General features: G+C 43.3%; 1 protein-coding gene across 12 annotated transcripts in view; it reads right to left on the reverse strand.

Moving 5' to 3' along the window:
- Window positions 1–68: 68 nt before the first annotated feature.
- The window catches only part of LOC116625113 (quinone oxidoreductase-like protein 2), a 40019-nt gene continuing 20761 nt past the window's right edge, over window positions 69–19326 (reverse strand). For 6 of the 12 annotated variants that reach the window (XM_032393442.1, XM_032393444.1, XM_032393435.1 and 3 more), the window contains one exon: window positions 69–433. In XM_032393442.1, the coding sequence (XP_032249333.1) occupies window positions 314–433 (120 nt within the window). In that variant the 3' untranslated portion in view covers window positions 69–313. Of the gene's footprint in view, window positions 434–3513; window positions 3710–5386; window positions 6895–7168; window positions 7200–7414; window positions 7598–13113; window positions 14498–19326 lie in introns of those variants that run through there. The other 6 variants (XM_032393440.1, XM_032393439.1, XM_032393441.1 and 3 more) reach the window with 6 other exon arrangements.

The raw sequence follows: 19326 nt of genomic DNA on the forward strand, positions 1-19326 counted from the left end.
CCCTCTCTCGCTGTCTCTCTCTCTGTCAAATAAATAAATAAAATCTTTAAAAAAAAAAAAAAAATATCAGCAACCGATTGAAGCTATTGGCTCTGACTTTACTAAATCCAAAATTCATGGCAGGAAACAAGTACAAATGTTTCTACTTGAAAGAACTGTAAGCTCTATCCCTTGAACTAAACTACTTACATACAGCAGCCCCAAAATCTTATGTTTTCCCACCACAAGACTGTCACGTGATAGGAAAACATCTTGAACTCCCCAGGAGAGATTATGCAAGAAGATCTTGAGCAGAGGCAGTATATCGCAACGGTCATGTGCCCGGGCTCCGAAGCCACACCACCAGGCTGGGGTCCTGACTTTGCCACTCTCTGGATCCATTGATGTCGGGTAAATCACTGCATCTCCCTTCCCTGGACCTCAGTTTCTGTATCTGTAAAACGGGGTTAATAGTAACTACTTCAGGGGTTGTTGGGAAGAGTACAGTTGATCCTTGAAGAACACAGGGGTTGGGGTGCCCAGTCCCCAGCCCCCTGCGCAGTCAAAACTCCATGTATAACTTTTTTTTTTTAAGATTTTATTTATTTATTTGACAGATAGAAACATAGCAAGAGAGGGAACACAAGCAGGGGGAGTGGGAAAGGGAGAAGCAGGCTTCTCGCTGAGCCGGGAGCCCGATGTGGGGCTCGATCCCAGGACCCCAGGACCATGACCTGAGCCGAAGGCAGACACTTAACGACTGAGCCACCCAGGCGCCCCTCCATGTATAACTTTTGACTCCCCAAAAACTTAACTACTAATAGCCTACCACTGACCAGAAGCATTAGCGACAAAAGTCAATTAACACGTTTTGTATGTTATTATATTACGATATGTATTCTTACAATAAAGTCAGCTAGAAAAAGAAGATGTTATTAAGAATCATAAGGGAAAGGGGCGCCTGAGTGGCTCAGTCAGTTAAGCGTCTGCCTTCAGCTCAGGTCATGATCCCAGGGTCCTGGGATCGAGCCCCACATTGGGCTCCCTGCTCCACGGGAAGCCTGCTTCTCCCTCTCCCACTCCCCCTGCTTGTGTTCCTTCTCTCACTGTATCATTCTCTGTCAAATAAATAAATAAAACCATAAAAATGAAAAGAATCATAAGGGAAAAAAAATCATAAGGAAAATGCATTTACAGCACTGTACCATATTTATCCAAAAAATCCATGTATAAGTGAACTCATGCAGTTCAAACCCATGTTGTTCAAGAGTCAACTGCAACTGAGTCATTACAGGTAAAGCATTTAGAAAAGTGCTACAGTCTATGGTTTATAGCTGCAGCCTAATAATATTAGTTATTACTATTATTATTATTATTCCATGCCCTCTCTCCGCATGCCATTCCCCCTGTATCTCCACATATTCACCAACCAAGAAGATCCTCCCCTCTTTACAAATCAGAAAATGGAAGCTCAGAGAGACTGAGTAATGCACTCCATGTCCCACAGCCAGCCCTGGTCGAACCAGACTTTGGATCCAGCACATGTATTAATCACTGTTTTCACAGCCTCCCAAGTCAACAGTTCAAAAATACACAACATAGACCCATTCCTTTGTCTGTTCATTCACTCCTTCATTCACTAAGAGCTTACAGCGTGCCAGGCACTGGACCTGGTGTTGGGGATCTAGACATGAACTAGGCAGATCAGAAGGGAACTGCCTTCAGGGGCACCTGCCTGCCTCCGTCGGTAGAGCATGTGACCCTTGATCTCAGGGTCATGAGTTCGAGCCCCATGATAAAGATTACTTAAAAATAAAATCTTAAAAAAAAAAAAGAAGGGAACTGCCTTCATACAGCTTGTATGCTTGTTAGGGAGACAGATAAGCAAACAAAAATAAACCCATCATGTCCTATCAGATGATGGTAAGTGCTATAAAGAAAATAAGAACAAGTCAGAGGATGGAGTGTCAGGATCGAGGTGGGAGGCTTATTTTAGGTAGAAGAATCAGGGAATACTTCCCTGAGAAGGTGAGATAAAACCAATGAGGGGTGTTCTATGGCAAGATCCAGGGAAAAGTGTGGAAGGTAGAGTGAACTCTAAGTGCAAATGTCTTGAGACAGGAACAAGGTTGGCCTAGCGGAGGAGTGAGAAGTTTGGATTCTGGTGGGAGCTGGTTTGGAGAGAGAAAGTGTAAGAGAGCCTCTTGAATAATAGGGAAGTGAATTAACTGGGGAAATAAGACAGTGTTGCCAGGCACCGCTGAGAATCCACTCGAGCTCTGAGTTCATAAAATTAAGACCTGCAAGCCTGCTTCGTATTTTTAATCTAGCCACATTTGGAGATTTGGTGCTTGGATGCAGACCTGAGCAGGTGAGTAGAGTGTTACCAGATCTTGGGGTTTGGCAGGTAAAGGCAGTAGAGGGGAGAGAGGCAAGGGCGTTGAGCCTGCTCCATGGACTCAGGTGAGTGTCTGAGGGAAGGCCTGAGGGCCGTGATGGACGGTGACAAGGTCTAGGGATGATGGCCTGGTGGAGAGAGTGAGACCCAACAATGGCTGGAGTGGGGTTCCCGAGGGAGCAAGCTGGAAGTGAGAAGGTAGTAGCCAGAGAGGGGTGCCAGAAATCCACAAGTACTGGTACTAGTACAAGTCCTACTAACAAGCAACAGAGTGTTACTGTAAGACTAGTTGGCTGAGAAGGCATTGTTGATCACCCATACCAGGGGTCTCAAACCTGGCCACATACTAGAATGACCTGGGGAGCTCCTAAAATATACACGGGACTCCGATCCTCTAATTCTGGCTCAATTGGTTCAGAGGTGGGGGCGGCAGTGCCTGAGGTTTTTTAAAAGTTTCCCAAACAATTCTGAAGTGCAGCCAGGGTTGGAGTTGACTGGTCCAAGCAGGCCAACCAGCAGGCCTGAGGAGAGGAGTGGTGAAGAGCATGGACGTGAGCCAGCAGGGCTCCGGGCTGCGCTGGAGGAGTGACCTCGGGTTGGTGGCTGGCCCAGCATGGGAGGTTTATGGAGATTGGATGGCCTGTCCTTCAGAGCGGTGGGGAAGGGGCAGGGAGGAGCAATGGTCCGGGAGCGGCCATGACGAGCAAAGCAGACACCGGCCGCACCAGCAGGCCCTGGGACTCTCGAGGGGTAGCTCCATGTCCTCAGGAGTGAGTTGGGTATCAGTCAGAGCAGAACAGTGAGAGGGACATTCAGAGAAGAGGCTGAGGACATAGTGGGAGGGGGTGGGGGGCAGAGGGTGGGAGATAAAGTCAAATAAGGATATGTACCGAGCTGTGTGGGGAAGGAGACCCAGGAGCGCTGGGTTGAGGGAATCACAAGGGTAATCACAAGGCATGATGGGATTAGCAGCAAGGCCTTTTAGGGGAAGATGGGTAATTGACTTCAATTAAAACCTCCCTTTTGTATTATATTTAGACTCGGGCGGTATATTAGTTTCCTAAGGCTGCTGTAACAAATTATCACAAACTTGGTGGCTTAAAATAATAGGAATTTATTTTCTCATAAGTCTGAAGGCTAAAGTCTAAAATCAAGGTGTCAGCAGGGCCATGCTCCCTCTGAAGACTCTAGGGGAGAATACTTCCTTCCGTTTTCATAGGTTATGGTGGCTCCCATCAATCCCTGGTATCCTTTGGCTCATGGCTGCATCACTCCATTTTCTGTGCCTGTCTTCACATGGCCATCCTCCTCTGTGTCCAAATCTCTCTCTACCTATAGAGGTAACCATCATGGGGTTAGGGCCATCCTAATCCAGTGTGACCTCCTCTTGATTACAATTACAAAGACCCTATCTCCAAATAAGGTCACAGTCATGGGTACTGAGGGCTAGGATTTCAACATACCTTTTTTTTGGGGGGACACAAGTGAACCCACAACCATTCATGGGGCAATTCATGGAGGGGATGTGACAGCCAGGGCACTGTTCTTACCCAAAGAATACAGGCTCTTGGGGCTGCTCTTAAATCCACTGAGAGGGCACCTGGGTGGCTCGGTCGGTTAAGCAGCCGATTCTTGATTTTGGCTCAGGTCGTGATCTCAGGGTCCTGGGATGGAGCCCAAGGCAGGCTCCGTGCTCAGCAGGGAGTCTGCTTCAGGATTCTCTCTCCCTCTGCCCCTACCCCCACTTGCTCATGCTCTCTCTCTCTCTCTCTCTCAAATAAATAAATAAATAAATAAATCTCTAATTCCCCTGAGAGCCTGTCACTACAGAAGAGGGCAACTATAGGCCTGCTTTAGAGACCTCAGTTCCAGGGCAGCGAAAGCTGGAGGTCTCACCAGGACCTCAACCCTGCCTGAGTGAGAAAACAAAGCCGATTCAGTGGAAAACCCATCCTTATGGTGGATAAGCAATTCAAACAAACTTTGTGTTCGTCGCAGGTCAGCAGTATCCTGAACAAATGATAGCACATATTTGATGAGAAGCTAAAATTGACAAGATAATGAAAGCCTAAAAGATTTCCTACGATCTCACCGCTAGCATCAGGCGGTGAAATTAGAGAGATAAAGACAATGAAAATAACCTCTCTTGTGCTACAGAACCCAAATTTAGTAAGATGGGTGATGTACTCTATCAATCAATTATCAAGGATTAAGTGCCTATTATTGCAACATTGACACGAGAAAAATAAAACACATGGCACCATCCTGCAAAGGAACCTATCCAGCAGTTGAGGGTGTGAAAACACTAGAGCCACAGATGAAAGACAGGTCTAGTCAACTGTTAAATTTATGGTGTAGACAGACTCAGTAATACAGAAATCCCTAAATAGGAGAGATTAATGATCCCAGGATTACTCAAATCGGGCTTCCTGGAGTTTGATAAGTATTTCCTTAGAATCTGTTTTGGGGACCCCAGGCACTAGGCTGGACCCAAAGCCTTCAACCTTAACTCTGTGAGACAGTTAGCATCTCGGTTTTCCAGGGGAAGAAACCAATGTCCACACACATAAAGTGACTTGCACAAGGTCAGACAGCTTGCAGGTTTCTAAGTTAGGGACCAAGCCCAAGTTTTTTATCCTCAAGTCCATGGCTTTTTGTACAATGCATTGAAGGGTGAGTAGGGTTTGGATCAGCAAGGGAAAAACAAGGAGTGTTTTATGTGTGGGAAATAGGATTAATATTTTATTATTACATTTAGCTAATTGGCTCCCGAGAGCCAGCCTATATCCCCAGATGTGGAGCTGTTTTAAACTCTTAAAATATCTGGGTCAGTGAGAAGAGGATCACAAGGTCTCCTTATGGTTATTTTTAACTTTAAAATAACCTTTAAAGAAAAGGAGAGGATAAAAATGAAAAAAATATATATATATATATATATATCTCAGAAATTTTACAAGCTGAAGTCAAAAGGGAACTGTTCAATGGGAACAGCTAGGTGATTGACCCTGACTTGCAAGCTGCAGGGAGGGGTCCCTGGTGGGTCACAGTGGTTCCCGGCTCCATCAGAACCGAGAAAGGTGGCCTGGAATCCACATCAGAAAGTAAGCCTGAGACAGGAGCAGAAACCAATGGCAGGAGACATGCAGGTGCTGGTACCGCTCCCCCGGACCTGCCTTCAAAAAAGACATTGCCCTTGATTCTTTCCTCGGAAAAGTAATGGAGAAGAGAGTCAGGTGGGCCTCATCCAGCTTCTACACTGGTGTTTTGCATATTTCAGAACAAAAGGAAAGGAAGAGGAATCTTTTAAGCAATTGCCCTGGGTAAAGTGAGAATGACACCATTTGACATGGGAATGATGCTCTTATGAGAAAAAAGTATTCTGAGTATTGCTTTATGTCTTTTGAGACAAATGAGCCATAATACAAACCGCCTGCACAGCTTTCCCATCAGGAAGGAAGACGCAATAAGTGCCGGAACATATGTCTCCCAGGACCTCAAAGGGAGAAGTGTCTGCAAAGCATCCCACTGTGTCACGTGTCCAAAGCAGCACATAAGAACAGCAAGATGGGCACTTTGCTACGCTGGGTCCCATGCAGGGGTAAGTGTCTTCAGATAAAGATCCTGAGACGAAGGAACTTCTCCCTGGTTGCATCTGTAAACCAAGGCCCTGATCATAGCAAATGTTCACTAAATGCTGAACGTCGTTGAAGGCTAAGACTAACATATACAATGCAAAAAGAAACTATGCAAATCCATGTCTCTCTAGGGGCTGAATTGTGTGCTACGGGAGTTCCTAAGCAAGCAAGATCAATATGAGCTGGTTTCCTGGAGGAAATGAGCCTTCAGCGGGGCCCTGAACGGATATAACTTGCACAGAAAAGGAATGAGAGGGGCTTGGTGCAGAGAAATTCATTTCTTTAGGCTCTGTGTACTTACACCACAGACACACAGTGAGCAAAGCACATCTTGGTCCCCGCACTCACGGAGCTCATTATCTAGCAGTCCATCTCCTTAGAATAGAGAGTACTGATGGGTCATGACAAAGGCCGACATTTATTTAGGGCCTATGATGTGCCAGGCCCTATGCTAAGTGCTTCACAAATATAACCTCATCTGACCTCACTGCAACTCAAGGATAAGGGGGTTACTATTACCACCGTTTTATGGACTCGAAGCTGAACTCACACAGCTAATGAGTGCTGAGGCCAAAATTCAAATCGAGGGCTGTCTTGGCTTCTGGGCCATTCTCCTTCCATTCTACCCCACGGGAAATGAGGTCAGGGGAGGTGGTACGGTGGGTGGAGTGCTTGGAAGCCAGGCAAAGCAGTTCATATTTGCTATGGTGGAAATAAGAAGTTATTTGTTATCAGTTCTCTCTTCCTGCTGTTCCTGGATCTCCTCTGCCAAAGTCGGATTCCTTAGGGTACACAGGAGACTCAGAGGACCCTCCAGGCAAGACACAGTCTCTCCCTCCAGATCTCCATCGGCTTTCCGGCATAGTGAACTGCAGTGGCCGTCTTGAAAGGAAATTTCAGTCATTATTTTTCTCTCTCCCTTAAATTCTAAACCTACAGATGCCATTAAGAAACCAGTCCCCATGGTTTTTCTCATCCAGCCCTGTACTCGCCTTTTTTAGTTTTCCTAAGATCTGCAAGATCTGTAGCTCAGTTGGTTAAGCGTCTGCCTTTGGCTCAGATCATGATATCAAGGTCCTGGGATCGAGCTCCACATTGGGCTCCCTGCTCAACGGAGAGCCTGCTTCTCCTTCTCCCTCTGCTGCTCCCCCTGCTTGTGCTCTGTTTCTCTCTCTCCATCTCTCTTTCTGTCAAATAAATAGGTGAAATCTTTAAAAAACCTTTTTTTTTTCATTTTTTTAAGCAATCTCTACACCCAATGTGGGGCTCAAACTTATAACCCCAAGATCAAGAGTCGCATGCTCTACTGACTGAGCCAGCCAGGAACACCCTAGTCTTTAGGTGGCATCTTACCACCCAAAACAGGCAAAGTGGAAAGAGAGATGCTTAAAGTTCTCCTTACCTTTATTTCTCCACCTTCACAGGGAGGAAAAGGGGGTGAAAGAAGAAAGATCTGCATTCTCTCCACCTCCCTTGAGGACAGGGGATTGTCCCTGCCCTCAGTGCTCTCCTTCATTTCTGAGTTGGGAAACACTGCTCCCTAATGAGGCCAGGATCAGAAAGGACAGGGTGAAGGTCAACCCACCTGAAGGAAATAGAATTAGAAATGCAACAATAAAAGTGGAAATTCTCACGCTTATACGGATATGTTTATCAACTACAAAACACTTCCACAGACACCCCTTCAGTTGAATTTCTCACAATAATTAGGCAGGTTTTAATGTTATTACCTTTTTTTTTTTTTCTTTTTGAAGATTAGGAAACTGAGGTACAAAAAAAAAAAAGAAGTGACTCTCTAGGGTCGGAGAGGTAATACTTGCAACCAGGCCCACTGAGCTCTAATTCTGTGCTCTGCCCTGTCCAGCATATCCACTCAGGAATCTTGAACTGGACAAGGACACCAGTTGGGAAGAGGGAAGCTTCGTGGCCACTCTCTATGATGCCATCCTCCAAGATCAGGGAGATTTACCCAAATTGGTTTTTTTTTTTTTTAAGATTTTATTGATTTATTTGAGAGAGCAAGAGAGAGAGTGCACGAGAGGGGGTTGGGAGAGGGGCAGAGGGAGAGGGAGAAGCAGACTCCCCGCTGAGCAGGGAGACCTAGGCGGGGCTCGATCCCAGGACCCTGGGATCATGACCTGAGCTGAAGGCAGACGCTTAACCAACTGAGCTACCCCGGCGCCCCTCCAAATTGTTTTAATTTCATTTTATAATCTCCTATGAAACTATCCTCCAGAAATACACATCTTTCTCTTAAAATATTTGATTTTGGTCCTAGCAATCTTTGAGAGTAGTAAGTTCCATATGTGTGCTATTCCTATGTAAAAACCTGCTATTTTTACTTTGCCCTAAAACTATTTCTTTAAAACGATAAAGCTGTCCCTAGCTCTGGGATTTAATAAGTTCATATTTTTATTCTATGATTTTCATTATTTTATAAATTTCAATCATATTCTCCTCTCAGGCTATCTTTCCAGAATGAAGAGCCGTAATTCTTTTATCATCCCTCACAAAAGAACCCTCTCTACCCTCTGGATCAATTTAGGCATCCTTCCCTAGACCTTGTCAGGTTCTGTATGTCTTTGAGGTACATCAGATCATTGGGCGCCCATCACTTTGTCCATTACTCTGTATAAAAGAGCACAATGACTTCAGCTAAAATAAAGTGTAGAAATATTTGAGAGACACTTTTAAAAATCAAACCATTCCTTTGCTCCACGTCAGCCCAACATATGCTGAAAAAAGATACATTTTGCTTCAACTCTGAATTGAATTTCAACAGGCTGGTACTAGACAACCTCATAATCTATCATGGAAACGACAATTTACAAAGCACTTTCACATACATGATCTCAGTTGACCATCACATGAACCATGCAAGGTAGAAAAAACGTATTACGATCTTCATTTTTTACATGAGAAAATTGAAAAGATGAGTCTAGCCCAAGGTCAAACAGCTGGAAGTAGAGCTTGAGTTGCTGGTCGTCCATTGAGAGAATCGTGCTTTATCCACTGTGCAATACAATACAGCCTTCCTGATAACCTCTTGTGATTTCTATTAAAGCACCAAACTAGCCCTCTCCAAGTCCCTTTCGGTGGTCCACAGCGCAGTCACAAAATACTCTATAGCCCTATTGAGAGGAAGGACGTTTACGGTTGGTCTAGACCCTCGTCCCCTCTCTCTCCATGCTGTCTCTACAATCTTATCACAGGTACCGATAGTACCCTCCATGCACATGACACCCAAATTTGTATCTCTAGGCCACACCTCTCTTCTGAGCACCAGACAAGTACATAAAACTACACAGTTGACATCTGGATGTCGCAATATGTACAAAAACTCATCTTCTGACCCCATCATATCCCCTGCCACTGCCAAGACCCAATTCTCTTCTGATGTTCCTCCTCTCAAATACCTCTCCAGGAAGCTAGCAATCATCTTGACATTTCCCTCCCTCTCCCCTCCACCAACCCTGCTCGTATCCAATCTAACACCAAGTCCTTACACTTTTGCCTCCCGCAGAGCTCTCTATCCCGTTCATTTCTTTCCCCATCATCAGCCTCATCAGCCTGCCTGCAGCCTCATCTCATGACACCTGTTTCCATTGCTCCCACTCCAGCCCCACTGCCCTTCTTTTAGCCCATCTCCCTCACATGCTTTCATTTGCCACAGGGCCCTAGAACATTCCTCCCTTTCTTCCCTCCCTCCTTAAATTCCTAGAATTAAATGTTCCAGAAGCCTCCATCTTCAGACAGAGTTTGAAGGGTCTTTCCTCAGGGAAACCTCTCTTGACCTCCCTGAGTTACGTTCCCCCATTACATCTTGCAGGGCACTAATCTGACATGGTTTTGTGATTTTAATTAATGTCCGTCTCCCCTACTAGATTTATAAGCTTCTGCTCGCCGTCATATATTCCCTGTGCTGCGCTGAGCTTGGCACCCAGAGGCACAGCCATGTTTATTATGTCAAGGTGAATAAATGAATAAGCCCACTAACAAGGAAGTGGTTGCATATGATACACATCCTCATTACGGAACAGTAATAAGCAGCTGTTAAAAAATGAGACATCTATATTTACTAATATGGAATGGTGCTCATAACATATTATTGATTAAAAGCTGTACATTACACAATAGTATGCATACTATGATCAGTTATTTTTTGTTTTCGGCTCGGGTCATGATCTCAGGGTCATGAGACTGAGCCCCATGTCAGGCTCCATGCTCACCACAGAGACTGCTTGGGATTCTCTCTCCCTCTCCCTCTGCCTTGCCCCACCCAGTGCGCGCACTCTCTCTCTCAAATATATAAATAAATCTTAAAACAAACAAAAAACCCTCTGTGTATGCATACATGTGTATGTGTTTAAAGGGCCTGCAAGACTAGCACCAAACTGCTTACAGTGCTTTCCCTGGAGAAGGGGAATAAGACAGGTTAGAGAAAAATAGGATAACAATATCTAATAAACTGCTTGCTGCTTTGACTTTTTTCAATGGCCACGTGGTATTGTTTTAATGATTTTAACAAAATCCATTTTTAAAAAATAATGAGGCGATTCACTGAAGTTTAGGAAATGGTTTCTAAATACAGCAAAAAATAAAAATAATAACTATCACTTCGTATGGGATTCCTCAACAATAGCAAGTTCCAGAGGCCAGCACACTTGCAGCCCAGAGCTTCAGTCGAGCATAGGCCGTGACAAAGATGCCAAAGGAAGAGAATAATCAGGCAGGCCAGCATTTGTTTGCTTCATCTGGGTCTTCCCTTCACGTGACTTCTCTAAACAATAAATATTTTGAAAAATCACTGCTCTTTGATTCACTTAACAATCTGAGAAGGAAGATAAGTGAAAGAACAGCGTACATTTTTCTGAGTTTTTTTGTTGTTGTTGAATACAAGTAGTTACGCGAGGACACCTTTATTTCTCTTCGCTTGCTAAGTAACAAATCTTTTGTGGTCTTCACCATAGCTCCAAGGGACAAGAGAGCTTCCTGAAGCCACAGACTGTAGGAGGAGCAGGGACAGATACACTGGCGATGTGGAGACAAGATGACTCCCCAGCTACCAGCATGAAACCTCCCTCGGCTGCTGAGAGAAGTGTGTGCAGGTGGACAGGCCCACAGTCAGGAAACAGGAAGAGGCAGGTGTGTGGGCATGATTTCTCCAGCAGCCAGCCTGCAAGGAAGCGCTGGGAAAAGTCTGTGAACATGGAATAAATGGCTGTCACTTGGAGCTGCACTGATTCTTTTTTCAGACTAATGGCTCAGATGGTGGAACAACCAAACGGTGACTAAAATATGAGTCAAATGCTTCCAAATCATGCCAATGAAGCAGGGATACGGCAAGCAGAGAGCAGGTCATTAGGGGTTCTGACCAGTACTGGTTAAACCCGAAGAAATTCACTCTCCTTAATGACTGCCTCTTTCAATCTAAGTCATTTTGACATTAGTGAGCTGAGGACAATCGATCTTTATGGCTAGTGACACCTACTGATCAGCTCTGAACAGACGGAAAGGGGGCTCCCAGCTGGGCTTTCGCACCTTTCCCAATCTCTCCTGGGATCTGCCCAGCACGTCTTCAATTATCCCACAGCGTGTCAGGAAATTCTTAAATTAGCCTCAGAGTTTGTGTCTTGATATTTTTGAAAACCAACTTTCATTTAAATACACAACAGCTCATTTTAAGAAGAAGTAATTTGGGGGGGTCGGGGGAGCAGGTAAGGAGAGGCAGACCATTAAATGGAACCTCAAGGCAGGCAGCTCCCAGAAGGCATGGAAGAGGCGCAGCGTGGGCTCTGAGCCTCACGGAAGCACCACGTGGGCCCACAACAGACACAAGGGTGGTTTCCCCTCCCCCTCCTTCTGCTACTTTCTTGGTTTCAAATTCTTTCCCCAAATGTTCACTTCCTATTTTACAATTCAATTTTTCCAAAAGCTTTTTTGGTGAAGAGATCCTAAGAAGATTGGTGTTTCCAAATGGCCTGAGGTACTTAGCAGAAAACAAAGCCTCTTACCACATTTATTGGAAGAAGACCTCATCCAGAATAAGGTACACCCATCCCTGTGGTGTCAGCTGTCCATTTTCTCACCACCCCACCACTCTCCTTTCTGGGAATTATCACTCCTGGAGCAGGAGGAGTAGAGAACAGAGTTTAGCACTAAGAAATATAGAGGACTTCGCCCCACAGACCAGAGACTGTAGGCAGCGACTGGAGCTTATTTCAACCTGCACTGGGCACTCTACTCACACTCTCTGTTCTCTTCTCCTAATGGATTCACTTAGATGTGAGGGTAATATGTTGTGCTTTTTTTTTAACATTTTTTATTGTGGTAAAATATATGTAACACAAAAAATGACCGCTTTAGGGGCACCTGGGTGGCTCAGTTGGTTAAGTACATGCCGTCGGCTCAGGCCATGATCCTGGGGTCCTAGGATCGAGCCCCGCATCGGGCTCCCTGCTCAGCAGAGTCTGCTTCACCCTCTCCCTCTGCCTCTCTCCCTAGCTTGTACTCTCTCTCTCTCTCTCTCAAATAAATAAAATCTTTTTTTTTTTTAATGACCATTCTAACCATTTTTAAATGGACAGTTCAGTGACATTAAGTATATTCGCATTGTCATGCAACCATCACCACCATCCATCTCAAAAACTTTTTCATTGGGGCGCCTGGTGGCTCAGTCATTAAGTGTCTGCCTTCGGCTCAGGTCACGATCCCAGGGTCCTGAGATCGGGCCCCACATCCGGCTCCCTGCTCCACGGGAAGCCTGCTTTTCCCTCTCCCACTCCCCCTGCTTGTATTCCCTCTCTCGCTGTCTGTCAAATAAATAAATAAATAATCTTTAAAAAAAAAACAACTTTTTCATCTTCCCAAACTAAAACTCTGTTCTCACTAAACAATAACTCCCCATTGTGTCCTCCCCCAGTCCCTGGCAACCACCATTCTACTTTCTATCTCTATGAATTTGACCCCTCTCAGTAGCTCCTGTAAGTGGAATCATATCATGTTTGTCTTTTTGTGATTGGCTTATGTCACTTTGCATAGTGTCTTCAAGGTTCATCCATGTTGTAGCATGTGTCGGAACGTCCTTCCTTTTTAAGACCGGATAATATTCCATTGTTTGGATATACCACATTCTGTATACCTATTCATCTGTTGATGGACATTTGGGTGGTTACCAAGGTAACATAGTCTTAACTTACTCCCACAATTTAGACTTGCAGATAATTTAAAATCAATTCCATTTATTGAGTATTTAATAAGGGTAACTCACTGTGCTAGGTATTGTGGGAGGTACAAAGGTGAATCAGACATCGTACCTGCTCTCAAGGAACTTACGCTATACTGGGAAAGGAGGAAAGAAAGAAGTAAAAGTGACTAGCATTTGCTAATAGCTTACCATGCACCAGGTACTTTGCCCAATCACTGCACGTATTGCTCATGGCAACATTATGAGGAAGATATTGTAATATCCACTTTACAGGGAGAAAAGGAAGTCTCAAGGACCTTCAGTAAGCACCTCCAAAGTGAGGTGAGACTGGGATTCAAACCCACATCGTAGATGCAGAATCTTGTGTTCATTCTATGGACCAGCTGCTCCCTTTGGTGCAAGGCAGAACGTGACAAATCCTGGGGGAAAAGCTATAGGAAGGTGGAAGGGAAGAAATGACCGCCCTCCTCAGGCCACAAGCTCATGGCAGAGGTCAGTCCTGGAGGTCAGGAGGGCTTATGTTTGACAGAGATAAGGGAGTAGAGGTAATTGTTTGTGCAGAGCAAAGGAGGGTTGGCCGAAAATGTAAGTGCGTACAGAGGGGCTCCGGCGTGTAACATAAGGTTGCAAAGCAGAGTGGGGCAAAATCAAGGACATAAAGAAATGCCAGCTCAAAGAGTCTGAACTCCACCAAGTAGACAATGGGCAGCCGTTGTGGGTTTTGAGTCAAACACAGTTACAGCTGTGCTTTGGGAAGGTCACCATGGGAACAGTGCATCACAAGGTTGGAGGAGTAAGCCAGTTAGGAAATTACTGGAATTAGCAGATGAGACATAATTAGGCAGAATGGAAAAGAGGATATGGAGGTCAGAGATATCTTAGAGTGGGGATGACAGAACCTGGCCACTAGTGCATTATGAACAGGATGACCATACATCCCGCTTTGCCTGGGACATTTGCCTTCCTGGTTTAACTACTAATAGCATCCTTTCACTCTCAAAGACGTCCAAGTTAGGGCAATAAAGTATATGTCACACTAATTATGAGGAATAAGAAAACAGAATCAAAGGTGACTCTTTTAAAAGACTTTGAACCCGGATTAATAAGGAAAGTGGTAACGCCTTTAGAAACACAGGAGGGAAATGAGGTTTTTTGGAAAGATGATGAGTTTGGATTTAGACAAGCTGAGTTGGCTGCTGAGGTGAGGATTTATTTAAGGGAGATAAGCACCTTGCCCGTGGATTTGCGCTGTATCACATGAAGGAAGGCATCATTGACCTAAAAAATTTCAAAAAAAAAAAAAAATGTGGTCACACTTGTGTATTTCAACAGTTGTTGGTAGTTGGAGTCTTAAAATAGCTAAAATATTAAGATGTGTCTCCAATGAACTATATGCAGCTAACTCTGCCATACTAACTAAATAATTAATCACCACAAACTCATAGGAAAAAAAAAAATTTAAGAATAACCCAACCTTGGAATTTTTCTGTCTAAGGTATAGTTTTCAATGTTGTCAGATAAATGACAGCAGGGAAGAAGTCCTCAGGCCCGTCCATACTCTATCGTAATATTTCTGTGTGTTCTAGTTTTTGAAGGAATATACCCACTGCCAGAAGAATCAATAGTTTAATATTTTACAATTTTTATCTTTTTATTAAAATTGTCCTGTTTCCAGCATAACCGAAATTGCAATCTATCTCAAATCCTATTTTTTTAGAAGTATAAGGTTATAAAACATAAATTAAGAAGCAGCCACAGTAATCAAGACAGTGTGATACCAGCAAAAGAATAGATAAACAGATCAATGGAACAGATTAGAGCCCAAAAATAGACCCACACAAGTAGAGGCAGCTGATCCTTAACAAAGGAGCAAAGGGAATTCAATGGAGAAAGGATAGTCTTTTCAAGAAATGGTGCTAGAACTACTGGACATCCACATGCAAAAGAAATGAATCAACACACTGTTCCTATATCTTTCACAAAAGTTAACTCAAAATCAATCTTACACCTATATGTAAAAGGCAAAACTATAAAACTTTCAGAAGAAAACAGGAAAAAAAAAATCCACATCACCTTGGATCTGGCAGTGAGCACCAAAGCATGATCCATAAAAGAAAAAACTGGTAAGTTGGACATCATAAAATTATAAACCTCTGCTCTGCAAAAAACACTCAGGAGAATGAAAAGACAAGCCACAGCCTGGGAAAAAATCTTTGTAAGATGCATGTCTCATAAAGAACTTGTATATAGGGGCACGTGGGTGGCTTAGTCGTTAAGCGTCTGCCTTCGGCTCAGGTCATGGTCTCAGGGTCCTGGGATCGAGCCCCGCATCAGGCTCCCAGCTCGACGGGAAGCCTGCTTCTCCCTCTCCCAGTCCCCCTGCTTGTGTTCCCTCTCTCGCTGTGTCTCTCTCTGTCAAATAAATAAACAAAATCTTAAAAAAAAAAAAAAAACTTGTATCTAAAATATACAAAGAATTCTTAAAATTCAACAATAAGGGGCGCCTGGGTGGCTCAGTCGATTAGGCAGCTGCCTTCAGCTCAGGTCATGATCCCGGGGTCCTGGGATCGAGCCCCATGTCGGGCTCCATGCTCAGTGGGAAGCCTGCTTCTCCCTCTCCCTCTGCCTGTTGCTCTGGCTACTTGTGCTCTCTCTCTCTCTCTCTCTCTGTCAAATAAATAAAATCTTAAAAAACAAAACAAAACAAAAAAAACTCAACAGTAAGATCGGGTGCCTGACTAGCTCAGTCAGTGGAGTGTGCAACTCTTGACCTCGGGGTTGTAAGTTCAAGCCCCACGTTGGGTGTGGAGATGACTTAAAAATAAAATCTTCATTTAAAAAAAAACTCAACAGAAAGAAAACAAACAACCCAATTTAAAAAGCAGCAAAAAATCTGAACAGACACCTCATCCATAAAGACAGACAGATGGCAAAAAAGCACACAAAAAGATGTTCAACATCATACGTCATTAAAGCAATGCACACAAAAACAAGATACCACCACACACCTCTCAGAATAGCTAAAATCCAGAACACGAACAACAGTGGATGCTGGCAAGGATACAGAGCAATAGGAACTTTTTATTCATTGCTGGTGGGAATACAAAATGGTACAACCACTTCAGAGGACAATTTGGCAGTTTCCCACAAGGCTAAACATAATCTTACCATGTGATGCAGCAATCACATTCCTAGGTAATACACTGAAAACTTAGGTCCACACAAATGTTTATAGCACCTTTATTCACAATTGTCAAAACTCGGAAGCAACAGAGATGTCCTTGAGTAGGTGAATGAGTAAACAAACTGTGGTACATCCAGGCAATGGAATATTATTCCGTGATAAGAAGAAATGAACTATCAAGCCACGAAAAGACATGGGACAATCTTGAGTGCAGACTGTTAAGAAAAAAGCCAGTCGGAAAAGGATACATACTATATGATTCCAACTATATGACATTCTGGAAAAGCCACAACTATAGAGATAGTAAGAAGATCAGTGGCTGTCAGGGGTTGGGGAAGGGAGCAGGGGTGAATACGTGGAGCCCAGGGAATACTTTAGAGCAGTAAAGCTATTCTGTATGATACTATAATGATGGACACATGACATTATACATTTGTCTTGGCAAAACTTATAGAACTGTACAGCACAAAGAGTGAGCCCTAATGTAAACTATGGACTTCAGTTAATAATAATGTATCAATATTGGTTTATCAATGTAGCAAATATACCACACCAAAGCAAGATGTTAACACCAGTGGAGGGGCGCCCGGGTGGCTCAGTAGGTTAAGCGTCTGCCTTCAGCTCAGGTCATGATCCCAGGGTCCTGGGATCGAGTCCCGCATCAGGCTCCCCGCTCAGCGAGGAGCCTCTTCTCCCTCTCACTCCCCCTCTGTACTCTCCTTCTCCCTTTCTCTCTCAAATAAATAAATAAAATCTTAAAAAAAAAAAAAGAATAACAATAAAAAAATTTAAAAAAAAAAAAGATGTTTAACTAGTGGAAACTGGATGGTGGGAGAAGGAATATAGGTAGGAGAATGCTCTATACTTTCTGTTGAATTTTTCTGTAAACATAAGACTGCTGAAAAAGCAAAGTCTCCTGATATTTAATAAAATAAATAATAAATGCAAAAAATTAAAATTGAAAAAGCAAAGAATGGAGGAAAACAGAAGTGTCATTATTTGCATATAATATAATAATCTACATAGAAAAACTAACCAAAGCAACGGACAAGCAAATAAGAAAGGTCTGCAAGATTGTGAGGAACAAGATCAGCTAACAAAAATTACTGACATCTCTCTGTATCAAAATAATCAACTAGGAAATATAACAGAAATAAAATAGTGCTTTCAAAGGCAACAGAAACAGTAAAGTACTTATAATTAACATAACTAAGAATGATCCACAAGACTTTATGGAGAAAAACTTTAAAATCTATTTAAAAACATGAAAGAGCTGAATAAACGGCAATATATCCCTATTCACAAATAAGACAACTTAACATTGTAAAAATATCAATAGCAATACTTCCCCAAATTAATCTAAAAAGTCAATGCAATTCCATTCCAAATTTCAGCCAGATATTTTTTAGGGACTAAACAAATCTATTCCAAAATTTACTAAAAGTGCCTGGGTGGCTCAGTCGGTTAAGCATCTGCCTTCGGCCCAGGTCATGATCCCAGGGTCCCGGGATCGAGCCCTGCATCCCACTCGTGTTCTCTCTCTCTCGCTATCTCTCTCTCTCAAATAAATAAAATATTTTTTAAAAACCCACAAAATTTACCTAAAAGGATAAAGATTCACAAAGAGCTAAATCAAATTTTAAAAACTAAGATGGAAGAGTGACACTTCCAGATATTAAAACATACTTCAAAGCTATAAAGATAAAAACAGTATGATACTATTATAGGAACAGGAATCTGAACCAAAGGAATAGAAGAGAAAGCAGAGTGTATCTGGGAACTTGAAATAAGATGAAGGGAGCACCACAAATCAATGGAGAAACAATGAACTATTTGGTCCGGGAAAACTAGCTCACTACAAGGGGGAAAATAAAAATTGGTTACCCGATTTACACCCAATACAGAGGTGACTTAAGATGGATTAAATCCTTAAGTGTGAAATAAAAGTATAAAGTTAGTACAGAGGGGCACCTGGGTGGCTCAGTCAGTTAAGCAGCCGACTCTGGACTTCAGCTCAAGTCATGATCAGGGTCCTGGAATCGAGCCCTGCATCAGGGTCCATGCTCAGTTGACAGAGTCTGCTTGAGATTCTCTCTCTCCCTCTCCTACCCCTGCCCCTGCTCACACACACACTCTCTCTCTCTTTCTCAAATAAATAAATCTTAAAAAAAAAAGTTAGTAGAGAAAAATAGAGAAGATCATTGTGGCCCAGATATGACAAAAAACTTTTTAAACATGTCCCAAATAGCACTAACCCATAAGGCAATTTGCTTGATTATATTAAATCGAGACAAAGGTGATAGAGAAATGACAAATTTGGAAGGACAGACCTTTGCAAAGTCTCAAACTAACATCTAGAACCTTGCTACTCACAGGGTGGTTCAAGGACCATAGGCTTCTGCATCATCTGGGAGCTTATTAGAAATGCACAATCTTGAGCCCCCTCCCACCTTTACGGAATCATAATCTGCATCTTAACAAGATCCCCAGGTGATTCCTACGCACATTAAAATTTGTGAACTACAGATCACACAAGGAACTTTTGCAAATTGGTAAGAAAGAGGTAGGAAGCCCTGTAGAAAACTGCATGAAGGGCTTAAATTGCTGAACCCGAATGTTTACCGAATCTATAAAGAGATGCTTACATTGATTAGAAATCAGGGAAATGCAAATTAAAATAATAAGATGCCACTTCATGCCTATCAGTTTGGCAAAAATCAGAAAGTAGGACAATGCTACATAGCAACAGGGTGGCGAATAAAGAATTCGCCGCACTGCTGGCAGGGGCATGAACTGGTCAAGTCATCCTGGAGAGCAGTTTGCTGACAAATTAAGTATGCATATATCCTGTGACCCAACAACCCTACTCCCAGGAAAATACTCCCAAAGCAACTTTGCATAAGTCCCGACTGTGAGACTGTGG

Source organism: Phoca vitulina, unplaced genomic scaffold, assembly GCF_004348235.1.
Source record: "Phoca vitulina isolate PV1807 unplaced genomic scaffold, GSC_HSeal_1.0 scaffold73, whole genome shotgun sequence".
Lineage (NCBI taxonomy): Eukaryota > Metazoa > Chordata > Mammalia > Carnivora > Phocidae > Phoca > Phoca vitulina.